A 16822-nucleotide genomic window follows, 5' to 3' on the forward strand; every position below is an offset into this window, starting at 1 on the left:
TCTACTCTCCTTTATTAATTGCTGCCCACGTGTTGTAGGATATCCTGTGTTCCAAATCAGGATGAGGATTTTAGACTCCTCTTAGCAGCGTGGGGACATGCAGCTAAGCAGAATCAATTCCTGTCACTCACACACAAATCCAGAGGAAGGGGATTATGGGTCAGCGTGAGCTGCAGCGCTTTCATCTTAAAATCAATCCAGAAAGGGAAGTGGAACTTGCGGGGATTCTGTAGAGACTGTAATGTGGTTTCCTGTGAGGTTTGTCTTACAGAATATAGCTGCTCTTTCTTTTTCACCTTCTGATTATGATACGTGGGGAGGGAGGAGAAGAGAAGGAAAGAAAACAAGAAACCTCTACAACCAAATAATCTTGAATAAGCTTTCACATGTAAACTCACAACTCAAGAGGATCGTCCATTGTGTTGAGAAAACCCGTACACTTTTATCCATTCTTTTTATTTTTAGAAGAAAAAAATTAACCCAAACCCTATACCCTATAGTCTGCATTTAAGCGTAATGAAATGCCTTTGATTCTTTCATGGATCACTGTCAAACTGGAGGAAAAAAACTTTAATTTTTACTTTTATGGCTAAGTCTACCATAGCTTATGTAATTCTATATAAATAAATACGTATTCAACAAACCATTTATTGACCAAAGGATTCCAAGCTGCTAAGCCTGTGATTCGTATTTACTCCAGTGTGATTCAGCTCCTTTTGAAAGAAGCATGAACTAATGGTTTAAGTAACTCCGTCTTTTCTTAACCAAAGATTTAGAATTTATTGAATATGCCTCTTTTCAGATATAATGCTGATTTGCTGCACAGTACTATCAGTCTCTAGCTGTAAGGTAGGCTTGTTATTCTTTCCCTTGGCATTTCTCTAATTCAGTTGTCAAATATGTCTGAGTCTGTTTGGACGCTGCTTCTGCAGTGAAAACGCCACCAGGAAATACTTTGATCTTTGGAGAAAACGTTTGGGCTACAGGCAGGAGAACTCGGGTCTAGCTGTGAGGCAGAATGGTGAAGTTAAAAGAGCAAAGCCTGGAGCCCTTGCTTTGTTTAACCTCATTTTTCTAAGCCAGTTTCCTCATCGTTAAACTGGGAGTGGTTATAGGATTCACCTGGTAGGTAGGCATATTGCGAGGATTACATGAGATGAAGTATGTAGCGTGCCTAGTGCTGTCCTCAGCGCTTGTAAGAACCCGTAAAAGTTCATGATTATCGTGATTATCATGTAAGTTTCAAGAGGGATAACATATGCTGTGTATGTGGAAACATTCTACAAGCTGTAAGGCACAATACAAATGTTCGCTGTTATTCTTAATACATTGATGGTTTTGAAATTTTTAAAACAAATCATGGAAGGCTTTTTCTTTGTGCTGCTTGTCATAGGTCCCTAATGTCAAAACAGAGCCCTTGAGGTGATCAATGAGGCTCCAACTGAATGTGTATTTTCTTTCTTAAAAGCCACAGAGATATTGTGTGGATGCCAAGAATTCCATGAAATCACTTTGAAAATCCCTGTCCTATGTCCTTTCACAGAAAACACTTTCTCAGGCCTTTGGAAGACCAGCGCCATGCAAGATACTTATTTTGTTGTTGATTTTAATCAGTATTTTTAAATGTCACATCCTCCCAGAAAAGCTCAAATGCCTTAGATGATCGCATCCTTTCAGTTGTCCTTCCTTGTCCTACACGTTGAGAGAGAAAAACTCATGATTTCTGTGGCCTCTCTCTTTGTGTTCTTTTCCAGAGCACAATCATTGTGGAGAAGACAGTGCAAGACCTCATGAACCTGATGCATGACTTGAGTGCCTACTCAGATCAGTTCCTCAACATGGTGTGTGTGAAACTCCAGGAATATAAGGACACTTGCACTGCGGCCTACAGGTAGAGCTTCTGTGGGGAGCTAAGCAAAGTCACTTTAGAACTTGATGATTGTTCCGGTTGGTGATATTGGCTTCATAGCCTGACTGTCCACCATTATAGAAAAGGACCACTCTCGAGTGTGTCAAGGGGCCTGACAAGAACACGTGCCACAGAAATAGTCTCCTAGATGCCTGTATAGTCATACTGGCAGAGGGAATGAAGGAGACAACGGGCAGAGCTACGGAGGACTGCCATTGGCTGGCGTAGAGGAGGTGTCAGGCTTGATTTTCATGAAAGGCTAGGATTGCAAGATAGGTCTTCCTCTAGAAAATTCCAGACCTGGATTAGTCCATCTTGTGATTCTAAAAGATCTTTAAAGTAAAGCAATTTTGAGCTCTTTATAACCCATAATAATCTATGATGTGATTTCTGTTTAGTTCTTACAAATGTGTTCCTCCTGACGTTTGATGTGTACCCTTCCTGCTGTCATGAAAGGACAGTCAAACCTGTTTTCAGCATCAGTGGAAATGAAAAGCCATTGTTATAAACTTGAAAACCTTTAGTTTTCCCTCTCATTTCGTGTCTCTGGGTTCAGAAATCTCTTTGAGCTCATAAAAAGGATCATAGCACTTCCTGTAAAAAGCTAATAATAGGAAAAAATTATGGTCTGGTTGACAAGACCTGAAACAATTAGGGAAGAAACAAATGCATAATAAAATACTAAATTTGTGTGGTGCATAATTAAGGATAGATAGGTAAAGTACAGTACATAATCAGGCAGTACTTGCACAATACAGAATATAAGAGCAGAAGGAATAAAACCCAAGAGGGAAAGAAAGAGAAAGGTGTTTGGAGTCAGGAAAGATTTCACAGAAGGTGAGCTATGTGCTGGACCTTAGAAAGATGAATGAGATTTAGGGAGGTGGAAGGAATAAATAAAGGCCTTGCAGGGATGGAGAGGAGGCACACACGTAGCTGCCGGAGATTCAGAGGGGGGAAATGCGGAGGACGTCTGAATGGAACAGGGTTCGTAGTAGAAGGTAATAGGAGCTAATGTTGAATAGGAAAAGCAAGACCAAATAACAAAGGGTCTTAAAAAATAAGACTTGGAAATTTAGATGTTATGTAAGATGATGATAAGGAGTCATTATAAGTGAGCCGGGAAGCACTGTTTAAGAAAGATGAATCTGGCTGAGGAATACAACATAGATTAAGGCTTAACCACCTTTATTCCAGCCGTAAATAACATTCATCCACAGTGACATGAACCAATTAAAGAAAAGAAACCCAACCACCTCCCTGAGAGATGCACTCCCAATATTTTACTTTTTCTGTTCAATAATTATTCATTGAAAATTTTAAAATATTTAGGTTTAAATCATATATATAATCAATAATTGTGTTATAATCAATTGGGTACCAAATAATAATTATAACAGCAATTCAAACAAAAATATGTTAAAATTTAGTCTTGTGGTAACAGAAAATGTTAATTTAATTTTTTAGATTTTATTTTGTACAGTTTTTTGCAAAAAACTACAATAGAGTAATTAGTAAAATACTTTCTAGCTTAAACATGTATTCCATTAAGATAAAATTTAGTGAGAAAGTGAAATAGAAATACAAATTCAAGAGAAAAATGAAAAATATCCAACTGTTAAAGAAGAGCTTATTCATATATGTTTTAAATGTGTAATGGTGGGTATCAAATCCCTATGGTATTGAGATTCCATTGGATACATTTAAAATAGTGATTTTAAAGTGTCAGTATTTATAATATGCCAAAATTATATCTTTTGTGACCATTTAAGCTCATGATGAAAAATACTAAATGTCAGTTTAAAAATGTGGAAAGGAGAATATAGTTTTTCAAAGTTCCTTTAAGGGATATACAAATAAAACTGTTAAAAGCCACTGCTCTTGGTTAGTTGTCTAAGATTGGAATTTCTGGGCCACAGAGTATTATATTTTCAGCCTTACAAAACCAAAGTGGTTGTACCGATGTCACATGTACCAAATGAGAATCAAATGGCATATTTTTAATATTAAAGCTTAAATATTAAAAAAAATTAAAATATTTCAAAATCAGTTGCATTTTAATAACATTGCATTTTAATTTTACAGTTATGTTTATGTTTAACTCCATTGAATTTTAAGTTTTTTTTAAAAAGCAAGTCATATCTTCTTTTCCTCATATTTCATTATGGCCAACCAATAATTTCTAACAAATAATAATGCCAGTGAATATTAATTATAGTGGGGAGATGTTACATAACCTGCCCAAGTTACGGTAGAGTTGACTCTAGAATCTAAATCCCACTGATCGCCCTTTATATATTATTGTTGTTCTTGTTATTTTGAAAGAAACCTTTTAACTTCATATAGCTTGGCATCTTATTTATTGTAGGCGATCTTTTCCTCATTGTTTATGATCCTGCCTCTCAACATGTCAAGTTATGGGAAGCTCACTGCATCCACAAAGCAGACTGGTCATTGTTGAACAGTCTCTTGTTTGGAAATGATATTCCTGTACCCATTGGACATTGTCCTTTTTTATGGAGTGATTCCAAATCAGTTTAATCCTTACACATGAAAGCCCTTCAGATATGTGAAGATAGCTATCCTGGTCCATTTAGTTTTTTTTTCATTTTTTACTAGATTGAACACTCTTGGGTTCTGATATGTCCTGGGTCTGCAAACCATCCCAGTCTTCTATCTCTGTTGCCCATTAGTCTGACAGTGTCTGTCTTAAAAAGGACTACTCCAAACTGAGCCTCGCGTTCCAGGTGTGCTCTTTGTACTTGAGCAAAACCATTGCCTTCCTTGTGTGGGACCCAGTGCTGGACACAGTGCTTCTTCTTATATCCAATCATTGCATTTGTCAGATATTTATTGAGCCTTTATCAGCTCCAAGACACTCTGTGAGTGTGTGGGAATAAAGAAGCCAATCAGTCACAGATTATACCTTTAATGAGCTTACATTCTTGGTAGAGGATAGAAAGAGAAACAGGGACAAAGAAATAGGACGTGGATATCCACAGCATTAATTTATGGCAGAAAATGTGGTAAGATACATAAAGATGACATGCTCCAGGAGGAAGAAAGTACTTAAGAAGGACAACAAAGGCTTGGTGAAGGATAGGAACTAGGTCATGTGAAAAGTGAGGAGAATTTAGACAGGATTTAAGCTTAAGGAACTGAAGGAAGAAAGGAACCAGAGCAGTGTCAAGGAGGTGAGGAAGACTAGGAAAAGGAAAAACAAATGTCGAATATTTGGGTTGTGGAAAGGAAGCCTGAGCCAAAATGGAGAATCTTGAATGCCAGGCTCAAGGAAGTTGGCCTTTTTAAATTAGGGAAGCCTAAATTTCAGATTAGTGGGGAACCACTGAAGGTGAGTAAGCAGGGAGTACCAGGTATAGACCTGTGCTCTAGGAAGATTTTTCTGAGCTTTGTGTAAGATGGATTGGAAAGACAAGAGAGTGGAGGCAGAGGGGAGAGAGGCAATGAGTGCCTAAATTAGAGAGGCAAAGGAGGTGGAGGAGAGGGGACAGATCAAGAGACATTAGGAGATAAATTTTAGGACGTGGCCATTGGTTGGTTGTAGTGCGTAAGGAATATAAGAAGAATACTAGTCACAATTAGCTTTATCTTTTCTATGTTGTATTTGTAGAGTTTTTTTTAAAAAAACCCATTAAATTTAATGTTATTTTCAGCTCATCATTTCAGTCTATTGAGATATTTTTGAATCTTCATCTGTCATCAGAAAATCTTAGCTATTCCTCCAAATTCCCTGTCATTTTGATTTTATAAGCAATCTTTTCGTTTCTTTATGTATGTCATTGAAAAGAATGTACACTAGGACAGGGCTAAGTTGAGAATTTGAGGGGCATACCTCTCAAGACTTCCTTTGAGATTGACATCCATATATTACTCAGTACTGCAGGAGTCCATGTGTTTTTCTGACTGTGAACCCGGACTGTAGCTCAAGGGCAGGCTCTGCAGCCATAATCTGAATATGAGCTTTTCTATCTATCGGTTATATGACCTTGAACACTTAGCCTCTCTGTGCCTTAGTTTTATCATCTGCAAAAAGGGATGGATAATAAGTTCTTCCCTCATAAGTTTGTTTTGAAGATATTAGTCTTTTAGAATTGTTTTTAGCCAAATAGTGAGCTCTCCCCAAATGATTAGCTGCTATTTTGATAATGACAGTAATGATGATGGCTAAGATTACCTTTACCACCATTCATGACATTACCTCCTATATTTCATCATCTGCCCTCTAAGAGGTTTGAGATTTCTTGGTCGTGTTCTCCCAGTCCTGATACTTTTAATGCAGCTAACCTTCCCTCACGTCTCCCTAAGATGGGCATATGCAAGCCAGCTATGGACTATACTAGGTCCTCCGATCCCTTTACTTTTAGGACTCACTACTCCCTGCTCTGCAGAACCTTTTCTTAAGAACTTGTGTCTTGGACACAAGTTTACAAATCACACTTGGAAATGACGTCTCTTGACCATCAGCCAAATTTACCATTTCTTCATTCAACCCAATTAAGAAAGGGAAAGTCACGTGACTTGTTCTTTGCGTGATCATCCTCGCTCCTAGTGAGTACCACTTCCTAATTGTTCACAAACTGTCTTTAATAGAATTTTGCCTATAATTCCAAACTCACCCAACTTCTGTAATTTACCTTCTTCTCTTTTAGGGCATTTGCTCTTAGGCATTTTTTGCTGTCTACCAAGATATTTCTAAGATTATCATCAGTGGTTTGAATTATTTCAGTACTCCAAGGTCCTTGCCTAAATTTATTAAACCTGTCAGAATATTCTTTAATCTTCAGTAACTGTTGACACAGTTGATTGCTCCATCCTTAAAATAACTTATTTATTTGATTTCTAAGATTTCATTCATTCAACAAATGTGTATTGAGTACTTATACAAGAGTTTGTAGACATATCAAAGAACCAAACAAAAAAAAATATCTACTTTGATGGAATTTACATTCTTTTGGACATGGGAGAGAGAAGATAGACAACAAATAAATATAATACATAACTATGTTATAAAGAATTTGAGAAGATGATAAGTACTGTGGAAAAAAGAAATAGAGTAGGGTGAGTAGACTCTGGAATGGAGGTGAAGGAGGTTGCAGTTTTAAATAGGGTGCCCCAGATAGGCCGTGGCAAGTTGAGGTTTGACAAAAGGTTCAAAGGAGCTTTGGTAGTTAGATAAGATATCTGGAAAGAGTGTCCTGGCAGAAGGCAAAAGCCGTAAGGCAGGACTCTGCGTGACACTTCAGGGACAGCAGGGAGGCCAGAGTGGTTGAAGTAAAGTGAGCAAGGAGGAGGGGTAGAAAGCCAGACCATGTAGGGCCTTGTAGGCCACTATAGGGATGTTGAGTTCTACACTGAGTGAAATGGGGAGCCACTGCAGGAATTGTACCTAGGTGCAGCATGATCTTAGTTACAGTTGAAAGTGTAAGTGTGGAGAATAGTCTGTCGGGGAAAAGGATATAAGCAGGGGGACCAATTTAAGAGCTATTGTGGTCATCCAGGTGAGAAATGAAAACAGCTCATACTGGTTGGTAGCAGCAGAGATGGTGAGAATTGGTTGAGTTTTGAATATATTTGGAAGGGCCAGTCAACAGAATTCCCAGCCAGATTGGATATAGAGTGTGAAAGATAGATGTCAAAAATGATATTAAGATTTTTCATTTGAATGGTGAAAAGATGGAGTTGCCAGCTATTGAGAGAGAACACTGCAGGTTTGAGAGCAAATAGGTCAGGATTTAAATTTGGAGAGGCTGTTAGACATCCACATGGAGATAGGGAGTAGGCAGTTGAATATATATCAAAAGGAGAGAGGTCTGGCCTGGAGGTACATATTTGGCAGCCATTGATATATGAATAGTATATATTAAATGGTATTTAAAACCATGGACTAGATGAAATCTCCATAGGAGTGAGTGTAAATATGACAGAGAAGATGACCATGGACTTTAAGAAGTTTGCAAGATGAGGAGAAATCAGCAAAGGAGACTGAGACGCAGCAATGAGTGAAGTAGGAGGAAAATCAAGGGAATGTGGTGTCCTGGAAACCAAGAAAATGGATGGAGGGGAGCGATCAGCTGTCCAAATGCTGCTGGTCAGTCAGCATTAGAACTGAGTATTGATTAATAAATTTAACAATGTGGAGGTCATTTGTGATCATCACTAGTGTTGTTTCTATGGAATAGTAGGAGTGAAAACTGGATTGGTGTGGGCTTAAAAAAGAAATCGGGAGTACAGAAATTGTAAATATAGGCAAAACTTATGCAGTGAGTTTTGCAGCAAAAGAGAACAAAGAAATGGGATAGTAGCTGGAGAATTTAGGTCATATGAAAGGTTTTTTGTGTTTTATGTGTCATTTTAAATAGAAATAAATGTATGTTTGTATTTGAAGAAAATTATTTAGATGAGAGGGAAAATTATTGATGTAGGAGAGAAAAGGGCAAATTGCTGAAATTATGGTTTCGGCTAATGAGTAGGGGTGGGCTGTAATGCACAAGTGGCGTGACTGGCTTTAGGCAGGGACATGAATAGTTTTGTTCACCATGGTCTATAGGAATTGAGTTATTTCTCTGTCATTTATATGTCACCATTTTGCCCAAACAGTGAAACTCTAGCTCCCTTGTCCTGCTTCTTCTTGGAACATAGCCATTGCGTTTGGTTCTTGACATATTGTGGTCATCAAGAGATCTTGATTCCTTGCCTCAAGAGACTATACCACATTGGTATCCCTCCTGGCTAAATTCTTTGGAATGGGGTCCACTTATTGGTGCCCACTGTCAGATCATTCCATATACAGGGTAATATCTGTAGTGATCTACACAGGGGCTGCATTACCGGTCTAGGATGAATTTACCTGATTCTATGAAGCTTTGAAGGGGATTAAACAGAAAATCATTTATATGGTTGTTATACAACAATGCACATTCACGCACCCACACACAGATAGACCCATGGTGCCTGTTGCCTGTTACTTAATCAGGTTTTTCAGGCTAGGGAAAAAGTGTTTTCTTATTCTATGAGTCTGAAGACGCAAAGTGTCCTTACTTCCTCTCTTCCCATTTAGTGCCCTCCCCCGGATTGGCACCTGCTGAGGAGTAATTAGGGCAGTCCTAATTTGGACAGCCAAATCCTGATTACAGTGAGAGGAAAAACAGGAAATGTTCTAGTTTTGCTGCCAGCAAATGACTGACTTAAATAGAAAACCATATACAATTCAAATGATCCAAAATGATATAACATTGGGGAAGGAGGAAGGGAGCAGGGAAACATTGCAATCTGATTCTGTCTCAGCAGATATCTTTTACAGAAATGATCAAATCCATAAGCTCACAATGCCCTCTGCTGAGAGTCAGTTTGTTTTCCAAGTTTACCATGAGAACCTGAGCATCCACTGGGAGTGTAGAGATCTGAGCAAAGGTCAAAAACATCTTACCTTCCTGTGAGCACCTCTCTCTGGAGAGAAAGACTATACTGTCTAATGATGTCATGTTACATGCTTTGGATAAAGAGAGGTTTCCTAAGAGGGAAATGAGGACTAGAAGTCTTTTTCTTAATTAGTCACACCCCTTGGGGCTTAAAGGAAAACTCAGTTGTGAATTCTCTACTGCGTGTGCATTAGCAATCAGGCAGTTGGTCCATTAGCCTGCTACCTCCAAGCTGAGTGCTTCTCTCTTTGCTCATCCTCTTTGTCCTGAGGTACAACCAGCAGCTTATATGTCCCCAAATAGTCATTTTTCATTCAATAGAATTTCAATAGAATGGAAATTGCAGTTTTTTGAAGTTTCTGTCTGTTCCAATTTGGCATCAGTTCATTCATCTTTTTGGCCTCTCTCCCTGGTAGAGAATACAAATGAAAAAACATCTTCTAATCTTAGAGGCCCAATTGATGTAAGACACAAGCATGTTTTTATTAGGAGAAGGTGTAACCATCCTCAGGGCCCCCCTTCACCTTAGAAGACCAAGAACTCATGCCAGAGCATGAAGAAAGAGTGACATAGGGATAAGCTTGGAATTGTTGATGGCAGGAATGAGGTCTGGCACAGGGCTGGACACCTCGTTGGCCCTCAGTATGTTTGTTGGATGGATGAGGTAATTCCAGACATACTGAACATGATGAGCCCGCAGTAGGCAGCATGGATGGATGTGATGCATGGGAATGTGACGCAAAATAAATGACTAGAATGGCCATTCTGGTGGTGCAGCAGTTAAGTTCGCATGTTCCGCTTCGGTGGCCCAGGGTTCACCAGTTTGGATCCCAGGCAAGGACCTACACACTGCTTATCAAACCACACCGTGGCAGGCGTCCTACATATAAAATAGAGGAAGATGGGCACAGATGTTAGCTCAGGGCTAATCTTCCTCAAAATAAATAAATAAATAAAATGACTAGAGTAGTTGGGTAGGAATGGGTAGAAAAGGTGAGTTTTGAAAACTTCTCATATTAAGTAAAGGAGCGCTAAAGGTTTTGGTGAGGAGGATGACATCATCAAAGTGGAATTTTAAGATCTCTGTGGCCCCTTGTGCTAAATAGCAGAGATTAGACGCCAGGGGCTGTGATGGCTCATGAAGCCCATCAGGTTTCCTGTGTAGCCAGAGCCCAGGGCCCTGCAGGAATGAGAGCCTAACTGAGTGTGCCTTGCTGCCTTTGCCTGCTAACTAACTTTGAACCTCAGAAGAACCAAGGGCCTCTGCCCAGGAAAACTCTGCAAGCTCCATGCAAGCTTGTCTCCTGGTTTGCCTCTTGAAACTATGTTGTGACCCACGCTCTTGGATTGCTGAGCATAGATATATTCATTGTTGTTAAATACTGAAGAGATACAAAAGAACATTTGTAAAATGTCTAGAGTATCTGGTTCCTAGAGAGCATTCAGCAATTGAGAGCTTTTATTATGTGCTCCTATAGTTTATTATGCATAACTCTATTCTGGTGTTTATTCCATTGTATTGCAATTTAAGATTTTTTTATTATATATTATTTGATCAATTATTGGTTTATGTGTCTTTTTCTCCCTAAAACATTGTTTTTCAACTGTGGGTTCACATCAGAGTTATTTGGGGAGATTTCAACACACTTATTGGATTTCCCACATTAGGCCCACTGAGCACTGGACCTGGGCAAGAGCAGTTTGAAAAATGGCCCAGAGTGATTCTCATGTGTGTTACTGACCTGAACTCTGAGCTTCTGAAGGAAGTTACTCTGTCTTTTTCCACATAATTATCTTCAGCATTTAGCATGATGTCTGTATATAGGCCTTTCCCTCATGTTGTTGATCAAGTGAGTACTGTCACTCTACTTTTCCAGTGCACATCAGCCGCTCTGCTGGCCAGATACGGATGCTGCTCACCTAACCAGGTGTCCCGTGAATTTGTAGCCAGCAGCCAGTCTTAATTTTTCCCACCTGAGCCTCCATGATCTAGTACAGAAATGATGCAAAGTAATAAGGATCTGGACTAGAATGGAAATACAAACTAAGTAAAGTACATAGTCACTGTGGAAGGGACTTTATAGTCATTAACTCATCTAGTCAGTCACAACAGTTCTGAAGATTAGATACTTCCACCCTTACAGACAAGAAAATGGGGCTTCAGAAAGGTTCATAACGTGGGTAAGGTCACAGAGAATGGGAGTCTGAGTGCGTGCACTAGAAGCTGAGTCTGTCTGCCTCTGAAGCCCAAAGAAGAGGCAGTGGAGTTAAAGAGCAAATGAGAAACCTGAAAAATATTTCAAATGATTTAGAGAGACATGGTAATAGATGCAGAGACTCCAAAACAGTCGATCTGTGCTCAGTTCTGGCTCTACCCTCATCAACTGCTTGACCATGGGCAAGTTCCTTAAGCTCTCTGCCTCAGTATTTCATCTCTCGAATGGGAATAATTACAGTACCTACCCACAGAATTGTTGTTGGGACTAAAAGAGTTCATATATGTAAAGTGCTTAGAAGGATGCCAAGTTCTTAGTAAATGCTAAATAAGTGCCAGCCAATATTATTATTTATTGTTGCTGCTGTTGGGGTTTTTTGTCATTATTTACTTTTAAATTAATTCATTGATAATATTGTTGATAGTCACTAACAAGATGGCAAAAGAAAAATATTTTCATGCCATCTGTTATTTCCCTGGTGTTTTGTGCTTCAATAGTATCAGTCATTCATTCATTCAGTCCGTTACTTTATTCATTCAATAATTATTTATTAGGCACTTCTAGGGGTCAGCGTTATTCTAGGGATGAGGATATGTAAGTGAATAAACTAACGAGGTCCTGTCTCTATGGATTTTACATTCTAATGGAATATCGTAGAAAATAATAAGGTAGCAAATAAACTCAGAAATAAAGGTGATATGATTAAAAAAAATTCAGGGTGAGGGGCAGCATCAGAAATAGACCTCACTGAAGACTTGATGTTTGAGCTAAATTCTGAAGGATGAGAAGGAGCCACGTGGAGATACAGGGAAGAGCATCCCAGGCAGAGAGGAGGGAGCAGGTATGAAGATGGAAACAGACTTAGAACTTACTGAATTAAGGTTAGGGTAACTGGAACAGGGTGAGCAAAGAGATTGAATACTGAGTGAGGTTGGACAGGTGTAGGGATCAGATCATTTGGGTTATTTCCGGCTACACATTAGAATGACTTGGGAGCTTAAAAAAGACCCATGCCAAGCCTCACTTCAGAATGTGAAATCGATATATTTTTAGTGCTTCCAAGGTGTTTTAATGTGCAGCCAAGATTAAAGACCATTGATGAAGGATCTCGAGGCCAGGGAATTTGAGTTATACTCTAATGCAGTGGGAAGACATGCAGGGTTGAAACAAGAGGTTACCTGGTCTGATAACCTTTTTATAAATATCTTAAAGATATTCATATTTAAATTTGCTTATCATAAGAAAAATCTGAATAATGACAGTTGAGACAAATTTTATATTAATTCTTGGTCCACTGTGTTACAATATAATTCTTTTCTTGGTTAAGTTCCAAACGGTTATGACCCTTTGTATGAGAACTATTTAAAGGTTTTTATTAAATTATCCCCAAGAGTCACCTTCTGTAAGCTCTCAAGTTCCAAATCCTTTTCCCCAGGTTCTCTTGTTTCTGTTTTCCATGAACCTTCTCCCGAGTGATCAGCTGTTTCTTAACTGTGATTCCTAGGTAGAAATACACGCCATCATAAAGCTCTCTGACCAGCACCGCTGTGATATAAAAGATAACCTGATGTTTCTCTGCTCTTTTCCTGTTTATTCTGCCTCATCTTAAGAGATTTTTCAGTTTTGTTTCTGCATTTGTTTAGTTTTGTTTTAATCAGCAGCATCGTACCAGCTCTTATTTTTGCATCCCTCATTGTCGTTACTGCTATGTTGCTGGACGTTGCACTGTGGTGCCTGCTACAGGCCGAGTCATTCACAGTCAAATGTCAACTACAGCAGCTTAATTTGGACCAGCCTTGTCCGGAGTTCGTTTGCCTAGCTTGGCTCCTAGTTTTTGAAGTGTCTGGAAGATTCAGTCTGGGAAAGTAAACATCATACCCTGGCTGTCACCAAACAGTTGAATCCAATTAGCCCCACCTGCCCCTAGTTGTTTACCTAATGAAAGATTCACCGCCCCGACTGTGTCCAGGGACCAGGCACACTTGCTCTTCCCAACTGTTCCGGAGAGGAAGCAATGCACGTCAGAGCCGGTCGACACCAGCAGATGTTTTCTGAATGAAATTCACTCAGCTGTGTCCAGAGGGTGGACCCTTCGCATGGCAGCCTTATCACCTGTTCCAAGAGGTAGACCTATTTTCCTCTTCCTCCTGGGAACAGGTGCAAATAGATACGCAGATGGCTCTGTCTGTGGCCCATTGAGCTGTGAGTTAATGAGTAGATTATGGTTCTGGTAGTCATGATTAACGCTACTCCTCTTGTGGAATCATTGTTGGAGATTTAGCTCGCTTTTTTTGAGGCTATTTGCATATGTCCTCGAATCTTGTAGACTACACAATCCAGTTTATCACAAAATTATAAACTAATAGATGCGACTGGTCAGGATGGAAACTGCCATTTGAATGAAAAATTCTCTTTAGGGTAATTATATGTTGCTAGTGAGTGCCAATATTTCAAATGAGAATATTTGAAATTGCATTTGGGGTTGATATGGTTAATATGAATTAATGATTTATTCCTGAGGGCAGCATATAGGTAGCATTTTAGTTAATTTGGATTACTGTTTTTTAATAAGATAGGATCTATGAATATCAGTGAAGGCAGTAATATAATATTTAACTATTGAATTAAGCCAGTCGTAAAAAAACATGTAAGTAAATAATGTGGGTACCTGTAACGTAGTATCCTATTAAGCTAATTTTTTTATTCCAGCTACTACTAAAATGAAAAATTCTAGATCCTCAAAATGTACAGTACTATTTCACACCTACAGACCCAAACTGTTTCCTAAACCCTAAGGCAGATAGGCTCAAAGATTTAGATACTGTAAAACTGAGTTGGGCTTCGGCTTCTAACTCTGTGAAGCCAAATTTAACATGTAATACGGGTCTGAGAGGAATTGAACCACCCAAAGTTCTTTCTAGACATGGACACTGAAATTTAAATTTTATATCATTTCCACGTGTCACAAAATATTGTTCTTTTGATTTTTTTAGAAAACCGTTTTAAAATGTCAACACTGTTCATAGCTTACAGGACATACAAAGTCAGCTGATGGGGCAGATTTGACGCACAGGCCATAGTTTGCTCAACCCATTGTGAAGTTACAGATGATAAGTATGAAGGGAGGGTTTTTGTTTGTTTACTTTCCAAAGGGAGAGATTATTGTAGTCTGACAGTCAACAGATTCTTCACAGAGAAGGTAAGAGTTTGAGATGTCCCGATCACAGGCCACTTAGGAATAAGTAGAGTAGAAGAGGAAGGCTTGTCAATAATCACTCCTGGGTTCTTTCTCTTTTTTTGTGAGTCAGGATTTTTTTATGTTGGATTTTTTTTTCAGAGGGAGACACACTTGTGTTCACTATTCTGTTGTTTGAATTTAGAGAGGTATGGTGAGAGCCTGGCTGAGTGATCATTTGTTTAAATTACCAAGTGACTTGATAGCTCACCTAAATCCTGTAGTGCAGAGAAGAAATAAAAGAAAACCGCTAAAATGGTTTTGGTTTAATAAGTTATCTAGACTCCTAAAACTGAAGAGGGCTTATTTTTATCTCCAGTTTAATTCTTATGTACTTTCCAAATACCAGGTATTGTGCTAAACCCTGGGGACACAAAAACTAATGAGAAATCAACTCTACCTTCAGAAAACTCATCATCTGGTATGGGATCCCAACATGTAAAGAAGCGTAGTAGGACCAGTGATAGGAAAGGCATGTTGAAGGCAGTGGTTCTCACCCTTGAGTACACAGTGGGATCACCTGGGAAACTTTTGAAAATTCTGATGCCTGAGTCCCACCCCAAGAGGTTCTGACTTACTTGGTCTTGTGTGTGGCCTGATCATCTAGTTTTTTTTTAAAAGCTCCCCAGATGATCCCAATATGCAATCAAGGTTGAAAATCCCTGGTATAAGGGTGATGAGGCACAAAAGAGAGGACTCAGCTATCCCAAGAGAGGAGTCGAGGTAATGCTTAATCAGTAGAGGCAAACAAGCAGGATGAGAAAAAGGCTTTCTAGGCAGAGGTAATACACAGTGGCAGGAAACAGTATATCCCATTCAAAAACTCTAGAATACTCATGTATAGGGTGTTCAGCCAACACAAGCAAGGGTTTGGCTGGGAGTAGTGAACAGAGACAGAGGAGGAAAGAGGTAGCAGGAGATGAAGCTGAAAAGGTAGATGCCTTTCTGAGTTTGGTCTTGTATGATCTTGGTCTCCTATGGGATTAGGAATCAGTGAAGAGTTCTAAGAAGAATAACGTGATTGGATTTATAGTTTAGAAAAATGACTCTTCTGACTAGTGTGGCGAGTTGGACTGATGGTCTTGAAACTCCACTCAAGAAGCCCAGTTACAAGGTTATAGCCAAGTCCAAGTGAGAAATGATGAGGATCTAAATATAGGTCAATGGCAGTTCACCTGGACAGGAATTGACAGGTTTATAAGATACTAAGGAGGTGAAATGGTGGGATCTGGTGACTATGGGTGATTAGGATGACCCTGAGTTCTTGACTGACAGGATAGATGGTTGGACTGTTGACCAAAATAGGGAATGCTAGAGGTTTAGTGAGAGAGGGAGAGGTAGATAATAAATGAGTTCCCTTTTTTTGCCTTTGCAGGGGAAGTTTCATCCTAAGCTAACATTTGTTGCAAATCGTCCTTTTTTTTTTTTCTTCTTTTTTCCCCCCACAAAGCCCCAGTACATAGTTTCTGTATAGTTGGAAGTTCTTCTGGTTCTTCTATGTGAACAGCCACTGCACAGCGTGGCTACTGACAGATGAGTGGTGTGGTTCCATGCCTGGGAACCGAACCTGGGCTGCTGAGGTGGAGCATAATGAACTTTAACCACGAGGCCATCAGGACTGGCTCAAATGAGGTCCTTCTGATTCATTTTCATTTGAAATACTGGCAGGGCTTTCAATTAGAGTTCTCCAGTAAGCTTTTGGATATGCAGGTCCCAAGACTTAGAAAAGAGGGAAGCCCTGAAGATATTGATTTGGGAGTCATCAGAATATAGGTGGATCAAGTCTGGCAAGAAGACGATATTGCCCAAGTGAGAAATGCCAAATGCTGTAAAACACCAAGATTTAAAGTATGGACAGAGGAAGACAGCTGTCAGTTTGGCTAAGAAAGAGGTTAGGGTAGTAGGAGGAGAGCCAGGAGAAGATGATGTTGTGGAAACCAAAGGAGCAATATGTCAAGAAGGGAATAACCAGAAGTATCGGATGCTTTAAAAGAATCAAAGAGTGTGAAGAATAAAATATACC

The 16822-nt window shown here is 39.3% G+C and overlaps 1 protein-coding gene across 3 annotated transcripts in view; it reads left to right on the forward strand.

The window, feature by feature from the left end:
* EXOC4 (exocyst complex component 4) overlaps positions 1–16822 on the forward strand; it is a 738285-nt gene that overhangs the window by 579963 nt on the left and 141500 nt on the right. For all 3 annotated transcript variants that reach the window (XR_011438236.1, XM_023640178.2, XM_005609413.4), the window contains one exon: positions 1755–1891. Coding sequence is in view for 2 of the 3 variants with exons in the window: in XM_023640178.2 (XP_023495946.2) it covers positions 1755–1891 (137 nt within the window). In the remaining variant the exon portion in view is untranslated. The remainder of the gene's footprint in view (positions 1–1754; positions 1892–16822) is intronic.

Source organism: Equus caballus, chromosome 4, assembly GCF_041296265.1.
Source record: "Equus caballus isolate H_3958 breed thoroughbred chromosome 4, TB-T2T, whole genome shotgun sequence".
In the NCBI taxonomy this organism is placed as follows: Eukaryota; Metazoa; Chordata; class Mammalia; order Perissodactyla; family Equidae; genus Equus; species Equus caballus.